Here is an 18,609-nt window from a genome sequence, read left to right as displayed (position 1 = left end):
CCACGCCTGGCTAATTTTTTTTGTATTTTTAGTAGAGATGGGGTTTCACCATGTTAGCCAGGATGGTCTCGATCTCCTGACCTCATGATCCACTCACCTCAGCTTCCCAAGGTGCTAGGATTACAGGCATAAGCCACCACGCCCAGCGAGAACCTGCTTCTTTTTTTTTTTTTTTTGCCCCCCTTCACCACAAGGTTTTTCACAGGAGCTATGGCAGCAGCAGACGCAGAAAGGGAGGTGAGTGAACTCCTTTTCTGTGTTTAGATATGTTTAGACACACAAATACTTACTGTTATGTTCTAATTACCTTTAGCATTCAGTATACTGAAATATACTGTACAGGTGTGTAACCTAGGAGCAATAGGCTATGCCATACAACCTAGGTGTGTAGTGAACTATACCATCTAGGCTTGTAGAAGTCACTCTGGGATGTTCCAACAATAACAAATTGCCTAATGATGGATTTCTCAAAACATATCACCATCATTAAGTAGTGCATGACTGTACATGTTTTTTGAGTGATTATATCTGTGTATGTGTGCATGTGCATGTGTGTGTGCATGTGTGTGTGTTTTAAGGGACAAGGTCTCCTCTGTTGCCCAGGCTGGAGTGCAGTAGTGCGATCATAGCTCACTGCAGCCTCAAACTTCTGGCCTGTCTTGTCCTCCCAAAGTGCTTGGATTACAGGCGTGAACCACTGCACCCAGCCACATCTTTGTTTTGACTGCCCACTAGACTCCTGACTCCATGAAATCATTTATTTATAAATCCATTAAATTGATGTCTTTGTTTTGTCTATTGCAACATATCCAGCGCCTAGTCAAGAGCCTAACACAGAGTAGCCAAATTTTATTTATGAATAAATGAGAACAAAAAATTATTTCTCATCCAGGTCTCTGGCAAATCAATATCTAGAAAACCTGTTTCTTGGGTCTTGACTACATAGAGGGGCAATTTCAAATCTATACATTGTGACCTTGGGGAAATCATTTAATTATTCATTGCACAGCTGCTCGCAAAAGACAGCTATGGACTTTCTATGGCTGCATTCCTATAACACTCCACTCCACTGCAATACCTTTGGATGTGAAAGTGTCTCCAGGGGAGACTTATCCTGGGTCAGTGAGGGGTGAGGACAGTGGCGCAGTCAGTGCTATGGTTTGGATGGGGTTTGTTTGTCCCCACTAAAACTCATGTTGAAATTTGATCCCCAAAGGGGCAGTGCTGGAGGTAGGCCTAGTAGGAGGTGTTTGGGTTGTGGGGACAGATCCCTCATGAATGGCTGCTACTGTGCTCACCGTAGTAAATGAGTTCTCGTTCTGGCAGGACCAGATCAGTTCTCACAGGAATAGATTGGTTTCCAAGAATAGTAGGCTGCTATAAAGCCAGGGCACCCCTCAGGTTTCCCTCTTTGCACCTGTCTGCTTCCCCTTTGACCTTTTCTGCCATGTGATGATGTAGCATGGAAGCCCTCACCAGAAGCCAGGGCCATGCCCTGGAACTTCCCAGCCTGTGGAACCATGAGATAAATAAACCTCTTTTCCTTGTATACTACCAGCCACAGGTATTCTGTTGTGGTAACAAGAAATGGACTAAAGCAGCGTCTAAAGGTGTGGAGGGGCACACAGGCACAGGAGGCTTCTGAGGAAGCCGCTGTCCAGCCGTGCTCACCAGGAAATGACATGCACATATGCTCTGTAATCCAGCAGCTCCATTCCTGGAAGAATGCCTCCGAGAACTCTGCACAGGCCCTCAACAAGTTCATTGTGTCACCATTTTAGTAGGAAGAATCTGTACCCCATTTTAGTGTCTGTGCTTAAGGAAATGAATATATGGTATAGGCATATAATGGAAAACTATGCATCAGTCAAAAGCAATGAGTTGACTAGAGCACCATGGGTAGGTGTCAAAAACATAACGTGAGGCTAGGTGTGGTGGCTCATGGCTGTAATCTCAGCACTTTGGGAGGCTGAGGTGGGAGGATGACTTGAGCCCAGGAGTTTGAGACCAGCCTGGGCAACTTAGTGAGGCACTGTGTCTATTTTTAAAATAAATAAATAAATAAAGTAATGTGAGTTATAGCTCAATCCCACTTAGGTAAACATATACAAAATATTATTTATGTCTTAAGGATACATATGAATCCAAATATAGGAAAGGTATGTTGGAATGGTATTCATTAATACACTAGAGTGGGTTCCCAAGGACAGAATGACGATGAAAAACGAAAATGATCCTATCCATCCACCAGAGCAGCTGCCAAAAGATTGGAAACCAACAGCCACACAAAGCACAGAGAAGCTTGTGTGGCCCTTCCTCTGCACTTACTTGCTCCCCATATTGGTGAGATGGTTGTCCTGCATTAGGCATGGCTGCAGGCCAGAGAAACGAACTTTCATAACCTTGACTTTGACATCGTTGGTTTCTTACTCTGGGGAAATGAACGGGTCTTTTAAATAACATGTATGTATACATGTGGCAGCCTGTGGATCAGCGATCCGCAACCCTCACAACTTCTTTGCCTCGTACTAGAGGATGCAGAGCCAAATCTTTGTCCAGCTTCCTTGGCAGCCAGAGCCAGCCGTGGGTGGCAATGGCATTAGTGAAGCTAGCCTCCCCTACTGTGTGTGTTAGCCATACTTGTTTCACCTTCTTCCAGCTGCAAACTTGTACCAGCTTCATGTTTTCTAGTGAATGTTTTGCCATTTTCTTGCTGATCTTTAGACATGCATCACTTTATTCTAGTTATTCATCACATCAGTTTTAGATATTGCAAACATTTTCTTCTAGTGTATCACCTTTTATCTATACAGTGTCCTTGGTCAAACAGAAATTTTCAATTTTGATATAGTCAAATCTATCTACTTTTTTTCCTTACAGATTGCACTTAAAAAAACAAACAAAAACAAACAAACAAACAAAAAACCAGGCTGGGCACAGTGGCTTATGCCTGTAATTCCAGCACTTTGGAAGGCCGAGGAAGGCAGATCACTTGAGGTCAGGAGTTCAAGACCAGCCTGACTAACGTGGTGAAACCCTGCCTTTACTAAAAATACAAAAATTAGCCGGGCCTCATGGCAGCTGTCTGTGATCCCAGCTATTCAGGAGGCTGAGGCAAGAGAATGGGCTGAACCCGGGAAGCGGAGGTTGCAGTGAGCTGAGATCACCCCACTGCACTCCAGCCTGGGTGACAGAGTGAGACTCCATCTCAAAAGACAAACAAACAAACAAAAACAGATGAGGTCTTGCCCTTTTGCCCAGGTTGGAGTGCAGTGGCATGATCACAGCTCACTGCAGCCTTGACCTTCTGGGCTCTAGTGATCCTCCCACCTTAGCCTCCTGAGTAGCTGGGACTACAGGCCTGTGGCACCACACACAGCTAATTTTCATATTTTTTTTTTGTAGAGACAGAGTCTCATTATGTTGCCCTGGCCCAACTCCTGGCCCAATTGATCCTCTCACTTCAGCCTCCCAAAGTGCTAGGATTACAGGCGTGAGCCACCATGCCCAACCAGTTTGCACTCTTTAAGCCTTCTTTATGAAATATTTCATTTGGCTATATAATCTTTTTTTTTTTTTTTTTTTTTTTTTTTTTTTTAAGTGGAGTCTCGCTCTGTCGCCCGGACTGGAGTGCAGTGGCCAGATCTCAGCTCACTGCAAGCTCTGCCTCCCGGGTTTACGCCATTCTCCTGCCTCAGCCTCCCGAGTAGCTGGGACTACAGGCGCCCGCCACCTCGCCCAGCTAGTTTTTGTATTTTTAGTAGAGATGGGGTTTCACTGTGTTAGCCAGGATGGTCTCGATCTCCTGACCTCGTGATCCGCCCGTCTCGGCCTCCCAAAGTGCTGGGATTACAGGCTTGAGCCACCGCGCCCGGCTGGCTATATAATCTTACCTTTGACATGTAGGTCTCTGATGCATTTGGAGGAAGGATCCAATTTCCGTTTTTTTTTTTTTTTGGTTTTTTTTTGTTTTATTTTCCATATAGCTGAATCCATACATCCCAACATCATTTACAAAATTCTTTCCCCAGGATTTATGATGCATGCTATAGCCCACCCAATTCCTACAGGGTATTTGGTCTGCATCTGCACTATCTCTTTTGTTCCATTGCTTTATTTGTCTCTTCCTGTCCCTAAAACCACATAGTTTCAACCACCATGGCTTTAAGATATATCTCAAGACTAATAAGGTCAATCCCTCCCACCCTTGCTTGTGTTGTTCAAACCTATCACAGGCATTCGAGAATCTGACTCTTTCACAAAGATGGACACTCAGGCCAGGTGCAGTGACTCACACCTGAAATCCCGGCAGTTTGGGAGGCCGAGGCAGGAGGACCACCTGAGCTCAGGAGTTCAAGACCATCCTGGGCAACAAAGTGAGGCCTCATCTCTACCAAAAAAAAATAAAATAAAGAAATAAGGAGAGTGTGCTGGCATGTGCCTGTGTTCCCAGCTTCTCAGAGGGGCTGAGCTGGGAGGATCGCTTGGGCCCAGAAGAATGAGGCTGCAGTGAGCCACGATTGCACAACTGCACTCCAGCCTGGGCAACAGAGTATGTCCCTGTCTCAAACAACAAAAACAACAACAACAACAACAACAACAACAACAACAAACAAAGATGGATGCCAAGTATTTCAAGGATAGCACGGCAGGGAAGGGGGCGCAGGGCGAGCTGACTTCTCTCAGTCTATATATATCTGAAACCTCTGAAAACACTTCTGCCACTTAAACCCTCAAAACAAAAACGATACATTCTCTACGTTAGTATATTCTCTGAAACCATGAGAGACGCTGCTCAATATGATTTAAACAGATCCCCAAACATCTTTCAACCAACATTATATATAGGTCACTGTTGGGAACCAACAGATATTAACATGTTTTGTTTTGGTTTGGTTTGGTTTTTTTTTGAGATGAAGTCTCGCTCTGTTGCCTAGGCTGGAGCGCAGTGGCACAATCTCAGCTCACTGCAACCTCCACCTCCCAGGTTCAAACAATTCTCCTGCCTCAGCCTCCCAAGTAGCTGGGAATACAGGTGCACACCACCATGCCTGGCTAATTTTTTTTGTATTTTTAGTAGAGACAGGATTTCACCATATTAGCCAGGGTGGTCTCGAACTCCTGACCTAAGGCGCTCCACCCGCCTTGGCCTTCCAAAGTGCTGGGATTACAGGTGTGAGCCACCACACCCGGCTATTTTGTCTTTCAAACATTTCACACCAGTGACAACATCCCTCTGTGTTTTTGGTGTTAATGCTAAACTCTGTCAGTGGCCCCTTACAGAATATAGCTGGACGTCACCCGAGTCCCCAGGGCAGGAGGGGGTGCTGCCCCTCCAGGACTCACTCAGCTCAGGGGACTACAGGGCTGTTAACAGTGCTTCTATGACCAAACTGAAGGTTATGGATTTTTTAAAAGTCTAAGCAGCAAACTGAAGGATGAAACTGGCTGTGAGCAACTAACCATTTGACTTCATTTTCTCTTTGAATTGGAAATGCTCAAACATGTCTTTAAAGTTCAGTAAGTTTTCTAGTTTTAGGCTGGTGAAAAAAGGTTTGGGGTTGTTTTGTTTTTAGCCAGACCACATACAGTGAACGTTTCCCATGGTGACTCTGTCATTGGGAATCCACTGGAAGGGAAGTCCCAGTCAAGTGGCATGAATTATTCCCACGTAAAAAGAGGAAAAGCAATCCTTTCACAAAACTTCACTGTGCTAAGATAAGAGTTATTTTCAAGTCAGAGTCATAGCGGAAGAAAAATATTTCAAATGAAAACAACCACAAATATGTTTGGGGACACGGGAGGACAGAACTCACAGCACCCAGTCAGCAGAGGAAGGTAGCGGCAGCTTCCTGTGTGCACACAACAGTCCCTGTGGCCCGAACATCCCTGGCTGTCATCAGGGAGGCCGAGTCCTGCTGCCTGTCCTGAGTGACAAGGCGGGACAACAAACGCAAACTCAGAGCTGGCACGCAGCAACAACACAGACCTGCCACCCACCTGCCAGCTCCAACACAGTGCTGGGGGCAGGAGGGCAGCCCACCACGCCGCCGGGTGACCAGGGCTGCAGGTTCCTCCGTCGCTCAAGCCACATCCACACGCCTGGACGGCCACACCGTCCCCATACCACCCTCCCCCCCCCCACACACACAAAGAAAACCGACTCCACTCTGGAGTCTTGCAGACGCAGGGGAGCTGAGACCCACAGAGGGGCCTCCTCTCCTCAGGGCACCAACCCTTCCACAGGTATTTAATAAGCACCTACTATATACCAGACATTGGATGGGCTGTTTTTCAGTCAAAAGCCCGGTGAGTGCTGGGGTGGTGTCCCCAGGCTTTGTTTAGCCTGAACCTTCCTGGCTAAACCTGGGCAGCTTTACAAGCTCTCTAGGGTGCCTCTTTACAAAGGGGGTATCCAAAGCCATGGTGATGTCCGTTTCCAGGAAGGCATGAATGCCAAGACTGCATGTCACCATCCCTGAGACCCTGGGCTTGCCAGGCACCCCAGCCCCTCCGAGCGTGGCCCGGGAGAGACGCATGTCGCCAGTGTGGATCAGGCCTGAGGGCCTGCGGAGGGCACTCAGCTACATGGTCCCAGTGGACAGGGGCTGGTGGGGCCAAGTCCAGGCAGCCAGGTCCAATACTGCAGCTCTCAATCGAGGGCAGGTCTGCCTCCAGGGAACAGCTGGCCATGTGTGCAGACATCTTTGGTTGCTACCACTTGGGGGTGAGGGCACAGGAGCCAGGGACACTGCTCAATGCCCTGCAACCACGGACGCCTCGCTCAGCGAAGATGCCCCAACCTGAAATGTAACGGGAGGAAGGGAGAAAGCAAGGAAGGCCAGCCATCCCGGGGCTGTGCGCCGGTTTAACACTCGCCCCTCCTGCAAAGGCGAACCAACCCTCCACTCACCCTTCCCCAGCCCCTGACAAAAACCACATGGCCCTGCCATCGCCCCTCCCCAGTGCGTCTAAGTGACTGCTGTCTTATCTCGGTGACAGGACCCAGGCCCTCTCCGTGGGGCACCAGCCCTAAATACCAGCCTTCTGGAAAAGGGGGGTGAGAGCCACTTCCAGCCCGGCTACACCTCCAACACCAGCCTCCTCCTGGAAGAGACCCTCTAGGTTTTGTGACTCTGGAAATCAGGGGGAACCTGGCGGCTGTGAGAAGGTGACGTTTATAGAAAACAAAACCCAAAGTGCCTGCGTGCATTTCTACGGTGGGTAACAGCGAACTAAGTGATGACTGAACTGGCAGGAAGCGCCTGGTTGACACCTTCCCCACCTGACTCCACAGGGGAGTACAAGGTGAGGGGCAGGGGAGAGGCCTGAGAGGCTCTGGCGAAATGCTTCCTCTGAAATGGTGCAACCCGTTAGCTCAACTCAGAACCAGTGTGACTCTGTTTTTCTTTTGAGTCAGAGTCTTGCTCTGTCGCCCAGGCTGAAGTGCAGTGGTGCGATCTCAGCTCACTGCAATCTGTCTCCCGGGTTCAAGCGATTCTTCGCCTCCCAAGTAGCTGGGATTACAGGCACTCGCCATCATGCCCAGCTAATTCTTTTGTATTTTCAATAGAGATGGGGTTTCACCATGTTGGTCAGACTGGTCTCAAACTCCTGACTTCAAATGATCTGCCTGTCTCGGCCTCCCAAAGTGCTGGGATTACACACGTGAGCCACCGCGCCTGGCCAAGTGCGACTCTTACCGTAGGAACAATAACTGGAAATTATTGAAAAACAGTGTTAACCGTGGTGAACAACCTGGGGCTGGACTCATTCACACACATGTACACGGTCACACATGCACACCACACAGACACATGCACACCACATCACTACATGCACAGGCCAGGGGTCCCTTCCCTTTCTCGTCACTTTTTCTAGGTGATATCGGACTGTTCTCTCACCAGGGAGCAGGGACAAGCCCATGCTGGGTCCTCTGCGGAGAGAATGCAGGAGCTGAAGGGGCCCTAGCGCACTCTGGACCTCACTGGGCCTGCCCTGCAGGGGCAGATGCCATCCCACCATCCAGCTGTCCTTCTGAAACTACACCACCCACTTCAGTAGGATTTGTTTCACTGCAGCCCCCCACCTTCCGCCACAGTGACACGGTGATGCATGCCCCACACTGAGGGCCGCTCTCAGGACAAACAGGCACCACAGCAGCCCCATCGGTGCCCAGGGAGGCGCAGGACAGGCGAGATGCTGGAAGGCGCAGAGCTCCCCATCACTGGGGATATGTAAGGGAGAGGACACAGCGGGTGTTAGGAAATCCTCCCCACCATGATTCTTCTGCATCACTCCAACCTGAGGCAGGCTGGCACCCAAAGCTGCTGGACAAGCTGCTACACTGAACAACCCCTTGGCTTCCCACTGCCTCCCCTTCTCTGGCTCTCAGTCGTTCCCCTTGGAAGGGTGAGGGAGGAATCACCTAGTGCTGGCTGCAAACTCACTCAGGGGGACACGGGACACAACAATCGCTCAGCGCCCTCCCCGTTCTGTGCCTCCAAGCCAGCTGGAGAGAACTCTCAGAGGCGGGTTCCAGGGATGTGCAGAGGCCACCTCTAACCCATGGAAAGGCCGTGTAGGTACCTCACGCGGGGAACAGTTCCGAGTGGGAGACTTTGTGTGTGTGCACACCTGTGTGGACATTTCTGTGTCCAGGTACCCAAGTGTCACCACAACAACCGAACATGCTCTTGCACGAAGGTTCTGGGTGCGGGCCCGTTTGAGGCAGGGCTGTCCGGCAGCAGTGGGGTCTGTGCAGGGTCACCCCAGCGGAGCCTGGCTTATCCACATGGGAACTCCCCCCAGGTCTAGGCTTCCCCTGGCTCCGTGCAGAGGCTCAATAACTGTTCTGTAATGAGCAGAAGCACGTGTGCATGCCTCTACCAGTCGCTCCATCTCAAACCACCCAGCCGCCTCGGTGGACCTTCTTGGCATGGTTGGGGGTCACAGGAGTCCCCGGGCCACAGCCAGAGAAGAAGGTCAGCAAGGAAGGATGAGTCCCCGAGGCCCAAGGCACCGGCTCTGGGTAAGTAACAACCTGCTCCAGCCCAGACAAGTGCGTCAGTACAGCTGGGCAGCCTGATGGACTCTCTGGCACGTTTCAAAAACTGCCACCAGTTTAGACAGGCTGTGAGCAGGGGCACTTTCGCTTGCCCTGAATAATGTAACAGGAATGATTCCAAAAGAAGTGCATGAACACCATCCTGGCTAAGACAGTGAAACCCTGTTTCTACCAAAAATACAAAAAAAAATTAGCCGGGCGTGGTGGCGGGCACCTGTAGTCCCAGCTACTCGGGAGGTTGAGGCAGGAGAATGGCGTGAACTCGGGAGGTGGAGGTTGCAGTGAGCCGAGATCGCGCCACAGCACTCCAGCCTGGGTGACAGAGCGAGACTCCATCTTTAAAAAAAAAAAAAAAACAAAGAAGTGCGTGAACTTGGCTGGGTGTGGTGGCTCACACCTGTAATCCCAGCACTTTAGGAGGTCAAGAGGGGCAGATCACCTGAGGTCAGGAGTTTGAGACCAGCCTGACCAACATGGAGAAACCCTGTCTCCACTAAAAATACAAAAATTAGCCGGGCGTGGTGGTGCACACTTGTAATCCCAGCTACTTAGGTGGCCAAGGCAGGAGAATCATTTGAACCCAGGAGGCGGAGGTTGCAGTGAGCCAAGATCATGCCATTGCACTCCAGCCTGGGCAACAGAGAGAGACACCGTCTCAAAAAATAAAAGAAGTGCATGAGCCTCAGACAAGCTCCTGTCTCCTGCAACATGCAGTCTACTCCCCTCCCCGGCCCGCCCTGTCCTACACCTATCACCTGTGCAAGGAGGTGGGCCTTTCCAGGGCTCCTCCTCGCCCGGTGACATAGAACCCAATGGCCTCAGGACACAACAGGCTGACCCCCAGCCACACAGCAACAACCCTGGCCCACGTTCTCCAGCCCCAAGGTGGCCCTGTCCCACCCGATTTTTGCCCTCCGCTTGGCAGAGGCATCTCATGGTGGAAGAATGACCACAATTCTGTGTCTGACGTTGAAGACCCTCTGTTCCTGTGCAGAATACATCCCACCACGCACCTCTTTCCTTTCGGGTTTCCTGGTCTCACGGGAGGTCTTTCTGAATCAGGAGGGGAGGGACTCCTCTGCCACTGGATCACTGTCCTTCCAAGGGACCACTGGATCGTGACACGGCAGGGTCAGGATGAAAACCAGATCCCAGAAGCGGCGACCTTTGGCTGGAGGAAGGGCCTCCGGGTGCAGGCAACTGGGGGTGCTTGTCTGAGCAGACTTTAAGAGCCATAATTAGGCCGGGCGCGGTGGCTCAAGCCTGTAATCCCAGCACTTTGGGAGGCCGAGGTGGGCGGATCACAAGGTCAGGAGATCAAGACCATCCCAGCTAACATGGTGAAACCCCATCTCTACTAAAAATACAAAAAAATTAGACGGGCGTGGCAGCGGGTGCCTGTAGTCCCAGCTACTCGGGAGGCTGAGGCAGGAGAATGGCATGAACCTAGGAGGCGGAGCTTGCAGTGAGCCGAGATAGCGCCACTGCACTCCAGCCTGGGCGACAAAGCAAGACTCCGTCTCAAAAAAAAAAAAAAAAAAAAAAGAGCCATAATAAAGCAACCACAAGTTACTCTTTTTATTGTTATTTTTTTGAGCCAGGGTCTCCCTCTGTTGCCTGGGCTGAAGTGCAGTGGTTTAATCCCAGCTGCAGCATCTGCCTTCGTGGCTCAAGCCATCTTCCCACCTCAGCCTCCTGAGGAGCTGGGACTACAGTACGCACCACCATGCCTGGCTAATTTTTTTTATTTTTTGTAGAGATGGGGTCTCACTATGTTACCTAGGCTGCTCTCAAACTCCTAGGCTCAAGCAATCCTCCTACCTCGGCCTCTCAAAATGTTGGGAATACAGGTGTGAGTCACTACACCTGACCAAATTTAGTTTATTTATTTATTTATTTATTTATTTTTGAGACTGAGTTTCGTTCTTGTTGCCCAGGCTGGAGTGCAATGGCATGATCTCGGCTCACTGCAACCTCTGCCTCCCAGGTTCAAGTGATTCTCCTGCCTGAGCCTCCTGAGTAGCTGGAATTACAGGTGCCTGCCACCACGCCCGGCTAATTTTTGCATTTTTAGTAGAGAGGGGGTTTCACCATGTTGGCCAGGCTGGTCTCGAACTCCTGACCTCAGGGGATCCACCCACGTTGGCCTCCCAAAGTGCTAGGATTACAGGTGTGCACTACCACACCCAGCCAAAGTTATTTTTTATGACACATATCTATTAAGATCATCAACTTCTTTCCACCAATTGAATAAATCACCAGACATGGTGGGCCCCAGGGCCCCGGGCTCTTAAGCCCTGAGGCAGGCACTCAACGCTGCCCCCGCTCTTGGCACTCCTCGGACAGACAGTGATCAGCTGCCCATGGCCGGGCCCTCCTCGGGAAGGCCTCCCACCGCCCAGGTACCCACAGACCCGTGGTGCACCGAGTGCACCAGAGTCACCTCTGCAGACCGTGCAACCAGGCAGTGCCACATAGGTTTTGGCCTGGGACGGATTCCTTGATTGTCTTTTCACTTTATTGCCCCAAAAACTCCCCAACAAGGTCGCAGGTGCTAAGGGACTTGCCGGGACCATGTATTTAACAAGGCGTGCGTGGTTGCTGTGGTCAATGAGATGACTGCTGGAGAGCTGGACAATGATCTGATCAGACAGAAGAACAGATGTGGCCTCAAATATTGCAAGAATATATCAGGAGCCTCTGAGGAACACCAGCCAGCCTCCTGCCACGTAGACAAACTACGACTTCCCAGACAGCTGAGGTGAAAATGGTGAGTTCAAGAGGAAACCTTCTTTGGGAGGCCAAAGTAGGAGGATCACTGGAGGGCAGGAGTTCAAGACTAGCCTGGGTATCACAGCGAGACTCCTGTCTCTACAAAAAGTAAAAAAGTAGCTGGGTATGGTGGTGCACCTATAGTCCTAGCTACTCAGGAGGCTGAGGTGGGAGGATCACTTGAGCCCAGGAGGTCAAGGCTGCAGTGAGCTCTGGTTGTGCCGCTGCACTCCAGCCTGAATGACAGAGCAAGACCCTGTCTCAGAAAACAAAAGAGGAAGCCTTCAAACACCCAGGACATGGGCTCCGACTGCCTCCCGCAGAGCAAGCCTGCCCGACGCATCCCCTGCGCCACTCCTTCTCCCCCTCCCCTGGCTGGCCTTCTCAGCGCTCAGACCCACGGCTCTTCCTGAACCTGTGGCCCTCCTCACCTGCCGTGATGGTGTCCACCTCCTTGGCTGCCAGCTCCTCCACGTCCGACCTCTTCCTCAGCTCAAACCTCCGGGATAAACCTTCTCGGGGTTTCCATAATTCCTGGATCAAGAGGGGCTTCTCACTGTCCCCAAACACCCGAAAGCACTGGGCCTGCCACCGCTGCCCAGCGTCGCCGGCTTGGCCGACCACATCACACAGCACGTACTGGCCAGCCTGCCCGGGGTCCAGGGCATACCGCTCCAGCGCCTCCTTCACCAGCTCACGGGCACTGGAGGTGCCAGTGGCCAGGACGCTCTTGTAGTGGGTTCCTGTGCAGACACTGTCCCCAAACACCTTCAGGACACCAGGGGCCGAGAGCTGGGTAGAGAGCTCGGCGGGGTCGTCACTGGCGCCCAGGCTGGAGAAGGTGGAGTCCAGGTCCCGGTACTTGTAGGTCAGCGTCCGGGACAGCATGCTGGACAACAGCTGGCTCTGCCGCTTCAGTTTGCTCTTGGTGGGCGGGGACATGATGAAGTGTGTCCCATAAAACATGGTGGGCAAGGCTTCATGGATGAGGACGGGGGGCTTCAGCCAAAGGACGTGGGGAGGCCGTGGCCTGGGAGAAAAAGTGAGAGAGGTTAGCGCCAATCACCGTGAGCACCAACAGCAAATGAGGCCACAGGCGGTGGCTCCTGCCCGTCGTCCCAGCACTTTGGAAGGCCAAGGTGGGAGGATGGCTTGAGCCCGGAAGTTCCAGACCAGCCTGGGAAACATAGTAAGACCCCAACTCTACAAAAAAATTAAAAATTAGCCAGGCATGGTGGCGTGCACTGTACCCACTGCTCTGAAGGCTGAGGCTGGAGGATGGCTTGAGCCCAGGAGTTCAAGATTGCAGGGAGCTATGATCGTGCCACAGCCCTCCAGCTGGGGCAACAGAGCAAGACCCCATCTCAAAACCTGATGGACATAACAGGTCATGGGCATCCTGGCCCTGCAGACCTGCCACCAGAGCACCTGAGCAGAGGATGTGGCTGGAGCTTGAAGGGCCACCAGAGACAGAGAGGACTAAACGGGCTGGAGCGCCCTTCAAGGAAAGCCATTACTAGGAAACACAATGAGGTCGCCACGGTAAGACGCGCTCCGCTGCAGAGCTTGGGTTTCTGGGAAGTGCTGGGCGCAGCGCCCGTGGGCAGTGAGCATCAAGGAGTGCCCCACCCGGAGCCGCCCCCAGCACCGTCACAGCCACAGAAGAGCAGCGGGCAGCCCGAGGGCAAAGCTTCACCTCTCCGTAAACCCCGTGTCTCCTGCCCCACAGGCTGCAACGTGGGAAATGGGTCACAAACACAGTGGAACCAGGAAAACAGGCAAATCGCAGCCACGTTAACAGAATCGACCATCAGACATTCCAGGCACAAACCCCCCAGAATCTACCCCTCCAGGCAAGAGACCCGTCCTGGCTTGAAGGAGATGCTCCCTGGGATGGCAGCATTGAGTGGCCTCACAAGCAGAGCGGGAACAAAGGGCCCCTCTAGAGCTGGTGCAGGCATGGCCGGAATGCGTGTGTCCCGCCCACCACAGGCCGCGGGTGCCTGGCGCTCCAGGCCACAGAGATTTAGTCTCCTGGGGAAACTGGAAAACAGCCTGGGACGCGTTGGCGTGTCATACAATCACACTTCTAATGTCCTTAGTGTGCCCAGGGCCAGGAGTTCCAGATGGTTTCTCAGTCTCCCTCCAGAACCTCTGTGGGGGCAGGAGGGCAGAGAAAAAGGAAGGCAGGTCTCCGATTTGTAAAAGGTGAGGCTGGACGGCAAGGCAGGAAAATACTGGAAAACTGCGCACACATCTCTCCATTACTCTACCCCACTTCCACGCTCATGTTCTCACCGAAGACAAAGGCGGCAGACGAGTGAGCCAGGAGGAAAGCCTGTTTTTTGGAAAGCTCTGGAAAGAGCGGTCTGGGTCCCAGTGAACACAGGATAGGTCGCCTGCCACTGTGACCCGGGTCAGTACTAAACTCCGCAGCAGTCGACTGACACTGTCCAAGCTTGACTCACTCATCGTGCTGCGGGCACTGCAGAAGGCTTCTGGAAAAGACGGTGGCTGCCTAGGGCCAGAGAAAGCAACCAGGGAACCCCTCCAAAGAAAAGGAGCCATGCTATCCCCTAGGGAACTAAACAGTGGAACCGTCCTGGCCTCCAAAGCTGACACTGTGAACTGGCCTCTTTCTAATATCACCGAGGCATCGCTCATCTTCTCTGGAGCCTCTCACTGCCAGCCAGAGCTGTCATGGATGAGTCCTGAAATCAGATCACCACTCGCTTCCTCCAGAACTAGCCCAGGTCAGCCAGCAGCTGCGCTTTCTCCGACGACCTTGAACTCTTCAGAAATACTTCCGACAGCTTCACACACCCAAGACTGGGTTCCCAACGCGGATGTCTGCCCTGTGGGGTGGGTGGCTGGCCATTCTCCTGTTCCTATAGCCCACTGCTGACAGTTCACCACGGCAAAGGCTTTCATTGTTCCTGGCTTTCTGAAGATGTGAACTTGCTGTAACAGGTGTCACGGACATCCCAGTACAGGTCATAAGCAGATGGAGCCTTGAGGTTCCATCGAGCCAGGCCATAAAGGAGTAAAGGAGCAAAGCCTTTGTTTCTCTTCCTCTGAGGAAGGTGCAACGAGTCTCCTTGTCAAATCCTGAGAAGCTCAGAGCCGGCCACAGCTTCCCCCACGGACTCATCAAAGGCCTCGATTTAATTTACAACAAAAGCATTTTCAGACAGTGCTCACATCACAAACGTGCGCCTTGGCCTGTGCACACTACACCGGCGGCTTCAAATTGCCCTCGAATCTGACCTCAGCCTCCTGTGGTCAGTTTTCAAAGTGAGTACTTGGAAACACAGAACAAAATCCCTCAAAGAGCCTCTCCAGCCAGCCCTTATTAACCATCCATGAGAGCTGCACAACCCCACTCGCAAGCGCCTCTCCAGACGCCCCAGGCAGCACACGCTGGCAGAGGGTCAGCCACTACTTTTTCATAGTGGTCATTTCCAACGAGTTCCCCAGGGTGCCAAGCCAAACTTCAGGTGGTGGATGGTACAGCCTCTGCCACCAGGCAGCTGTGGCTCAGGAAACCTCTGCCTCTGCAGATGAAGTCTAAATGCCGATATAAACATGATATCAAAACCTGGGGAAGCCCCCTCTAGGCAGGAGAAAGCCCACATCACAGAAAAGTCATGAAGCAGAGGCAAGTGTTGAAAAGGCCAAGGCGGGAGAATGGCTTAAAGCCAGGAGTTCAAGACTAGCCTGGGCAACATAACAAGACCCCGATCTCTCTAGAAAATAAAAATAAAAAATTAGCTGGGCATGGTGTGCACCTGTAGTCCCAGCTACTCGGGAGACTGAGGCAGGAGGACCACTGGAGACCAGGAGTTCCAGGCTACAGTGAGCTATGATTGCGCCACTGCACTCCAGCCTGGGAAACGGAGTGAGACCCTTTCTGTTTAAAAAAAAAAAAAAAAAAAGGCCAGGCGCAGTGGCTCACGCCTGTAATCCCAGCACTTTGGGAGGCCGAGGCGGGCGGATCATGAGGTCAGCAGATCGAGATCATCCTGGCTAACACGGTGAAACCCCATCTCTACTAAAAATACAAAAAATTAGCCAGGCGTGGTGGCAGGCACCTGTAGTCCCAGCTACTCCGGAGGCTGAGGCAGGAGAATGGCGTGAACCTGGGAGGTGGAGCTTGCAGTGAGCTGAGATCACAGCACTGCACTCCAGCCTGTGTAACAGAGCAAGACTCCGTCTCAAAAAAGACAAAAATTGGCTGGGCGTGGTGGTTCATGCCTATAATCTCAGCACTTTGGGAGGCCAAGGCAGCGGATCACTTGAGGTTAGGAGTTCGAGACCAGCCTGGCCAAAATGGTGAAACCCTGTCTCCACTAAAAATACAAAATTTAGCCAGGCATGGTGGTAGATGCCTGTAACCCTAGCTACTTGGCAGACTAAGGCAGGAGAATCGCTTGAACCCCAGAGGTGGAGGCTGCAGTGAGCCGCGATCACAACACTGCACTCCAGTCTGGGCAACAGAGTGAGACTCTGTCTCAAAAAAAAAAAAAAAAGACAAAAATTATAAAAAGGCCCCCAAATACAATGGAAAAGTGAGTTAATATTTGGGGCCCAGGGGTGGATATAGGTTTTGTAAGGTCTGACATTTACATAATTCTTCTTTAATAAAAAACAAACACAAAATTACAAACACATAACTGCTAGGTCCCCTCCCAGGGCCTTGGAAGCTTGAACTTCAGAAGTGTTTTTCTCCCCATTACCCTGATCCCTGCTTTTCCCACAGTTTCTGGAGCCGGATTCGAAGGCAGAGGCAGAGTTAGCAGTATCATGAAACAGGAGAAAATGTAAGCAGAGAGAATGTGATTCACTCCTTTCCAATAATTCCTTCCTAAGCCCCCAGAAGTCCCTGTTTACACAAACCTTATCTGTTTGGGGATTTTCAGAAAGCATTTCTCTCCGTTCGGTCATCCTCCCTTGGCCAGACCAGAGGGTGCCCACTCGTTCAAGTGCTGCCCGCTTCCGAATCCCAGAAGGCGGAGCCTGGCCTGTTTGTTAGAATGGGATGGACTCGTTTTTTAAAAGGCCAAGGGGAGTGCAGGAAAATCCGACCGGGCGGAGCACGCCCTCGGTAACCAGATCTGTTTTTCTGGAAGTGCGACCGGCATCTTCTGCCCCATTCGCTCCTCTGTGACACAAATACTTGGGGAAAGCGCAGGGCTCGGACAGCGAGGGTGTGAGGCGCTGGCTGGTGCTGCTCTTAGAGAATGTTTTCTCTTGTTCTCAAGGAAGGGTCCAGTTTCTGATGAAAAACAAGCTCAAGTCCCAGCGGCGAGTACAGGGAGTGAGGTCAGTGCTGCGCTGACGACATGGGTGGAGCGACCTCTCTGCTCCAACAGGACAATGTGGAACCCATTATCATTTCCAGCAGGAGGGAAAACCAAATGCAGACTTCACACACCCAGCTCCCTCCTTCCGTGAATCCCATCTTTACAGCCCCCGCCTGAGCCACGCTTTCAAATGCAAACATAATTCAATCAGATTTAATTCTGACCTGCTAGCTGCTGGAGAGGGGACTGACTTGCCACCCAGCAAAAGAGACTTTCAACACTGGTTCCTGTCTGGAATGCACGGTGGCCCATGTTAACCGGGAGACACGAGCAATCAAATTCTTCTGTGCAATTCAGATTAGTCAAACACTTGACAGGCGACACGGCAGGGCAGGCTGGTCCACAGCCCCGCCGGGGCCCTGCCAACCGCACCAACAGGATCCTCCTGCGGGGCCCCGGAACTCGGCTCAGCATCTGTTATCTTGGATGCAGTATTTGTCAAGGGGCTGGAAATGGTACATAAATAGCCGAGAAACAATGCTTTGAGCTGGCGCACGAGTGGGGATCTGGCTGCAACCGGGACGGGGTGTGTGCGGAGGACGTCTGGCCCGCCCGGGTGGGAGAGCGCGCGGAACCCTTCGCCCCGCTCCCCTGCAGCGCTCCCCGGACGAACGTCCTCCTCCAGGGCACAGCCGGGGAAACTGAGGGACGAGAGTCTCCTGGAGTTGGGGGTCCGGGACCCACGCGGACAGCCAGGCTCAGGGGCTCGCGGGGGTCGGCAGCGCGGACACCCGGATCCCCAAAGGCTGGGCCGCCCTTGCCCGCGCTCGCCGGCCTCCGAGTACCGCCCCCCGGATCAGGCCGGGGCCCGAGAGCCGGTCGGTTTCCATGGCAACTGGGCAAGCCTGCCCTCTGCGCCCGGACCCGCGGCCGGGAGGGTCCCGGAGCGCGCCCCGCGGCCTCCGCGCCCCGGGCCCCCGGCAGCGGCCGAGCAGCTCCCCTTACGAGCCACCCCCGCCTCCGCAGTCACTCCTCGCGCACCCCACACTCACCTCCGCCACAACCCGCGGCGCCGCCACGTTCCCGCGCTGCTCCCACCCGCCGTTGGCCTGGGCCGGCGCCCAGACCCGCGCGTGCCGCTGCGCCTCCTGCCGGCCGCGCAACGGGCGGGGCGGGACCGCGAGGGGGCGGGGCCACGAAGGGAGGGGCGGGGGAGAAGAGGCGGGCTGGAGCTGGGCCTCGGTGTCCAAGAGTCAGAAAGACCCGAGGAGGCGGGGTCTCTATGAGAGGGGCGGGGCCAACCTGTTAGAAAACGCAGGCTGTGCTCTGGCGCCTCCTGCCGGCCGCCCAATGGACGGGGATGCAGCCTCGAGGGGCCGGGGCCTCATAGGAGAGGCGGGGTTTTGAAGAAAGGGGAGGGGCCAGTTGTGGAGAGGCGGGGCTTGCAGCCCATCCCACAGCCTGCAG

The 18,609-nt window shown here is 52.9% G+C and overlaps 1 protein-coding gene across 3 annotated transcripts in view; it reads right to left on the bottom strand.

Annotated features, from left to right (window-relative positions):
- RADIL (Rap associating with DIL domain) overlaps nucleotides 1-18,322 on the bottom strand; it is an 81,458-nt gene extending 63,136 nt beyond the window's left edge. For 2 of the 3 annotated variants that reach the window (XM_033195111.1, XM_033195113.1), the window contains exons 1-2: nucleotides 18,195-18,322; nucleotides 12,271-12,869 (exon numbers count right to left, since the gene is read on the bottom strand). In XM_033195111.1, coding sequence (XP_033051002.1) covers nucleotides 12,271-12,805 — 535 coding nt within the window. In that variant the 5' untranslated portion in view covers nucleotides 12,806-12,869; nucleotides 18,195-18,322. Of the gene's footprint in view, nucleotides 1-12,270; nucleotides 12,870-16,735; nucleotides 17,088-18,194 lie in introns of those variants that run through there. The other variant, XM_033195112.1, reaches the window with a different exon arrangement.
- Nucleotides 18,323-18,609: the final 287 nt, after the last annotated feature.

The sequence above is a fragment of the Trachypithecus francoisi genome, unplaced genomic scaffold (assembly GCF_009764315.1).
Source record: "Trachypithecus francoisi isolate TF-2019V2 unplaced genomic scaffold, Tfra_2.0 Lachesis_group4, whole genome shotgun sequence".
NCBI lineage: Eukaryota > Metazoa > Chordata > Mammalia > Primates > Cercopithecidae > Trachypithecus > Trachypithecus francoisi.
Note: the sequence above shows the minus strand (reverse complement) of the source record. Positions and strands in the feature narration are given on the sequence as shown.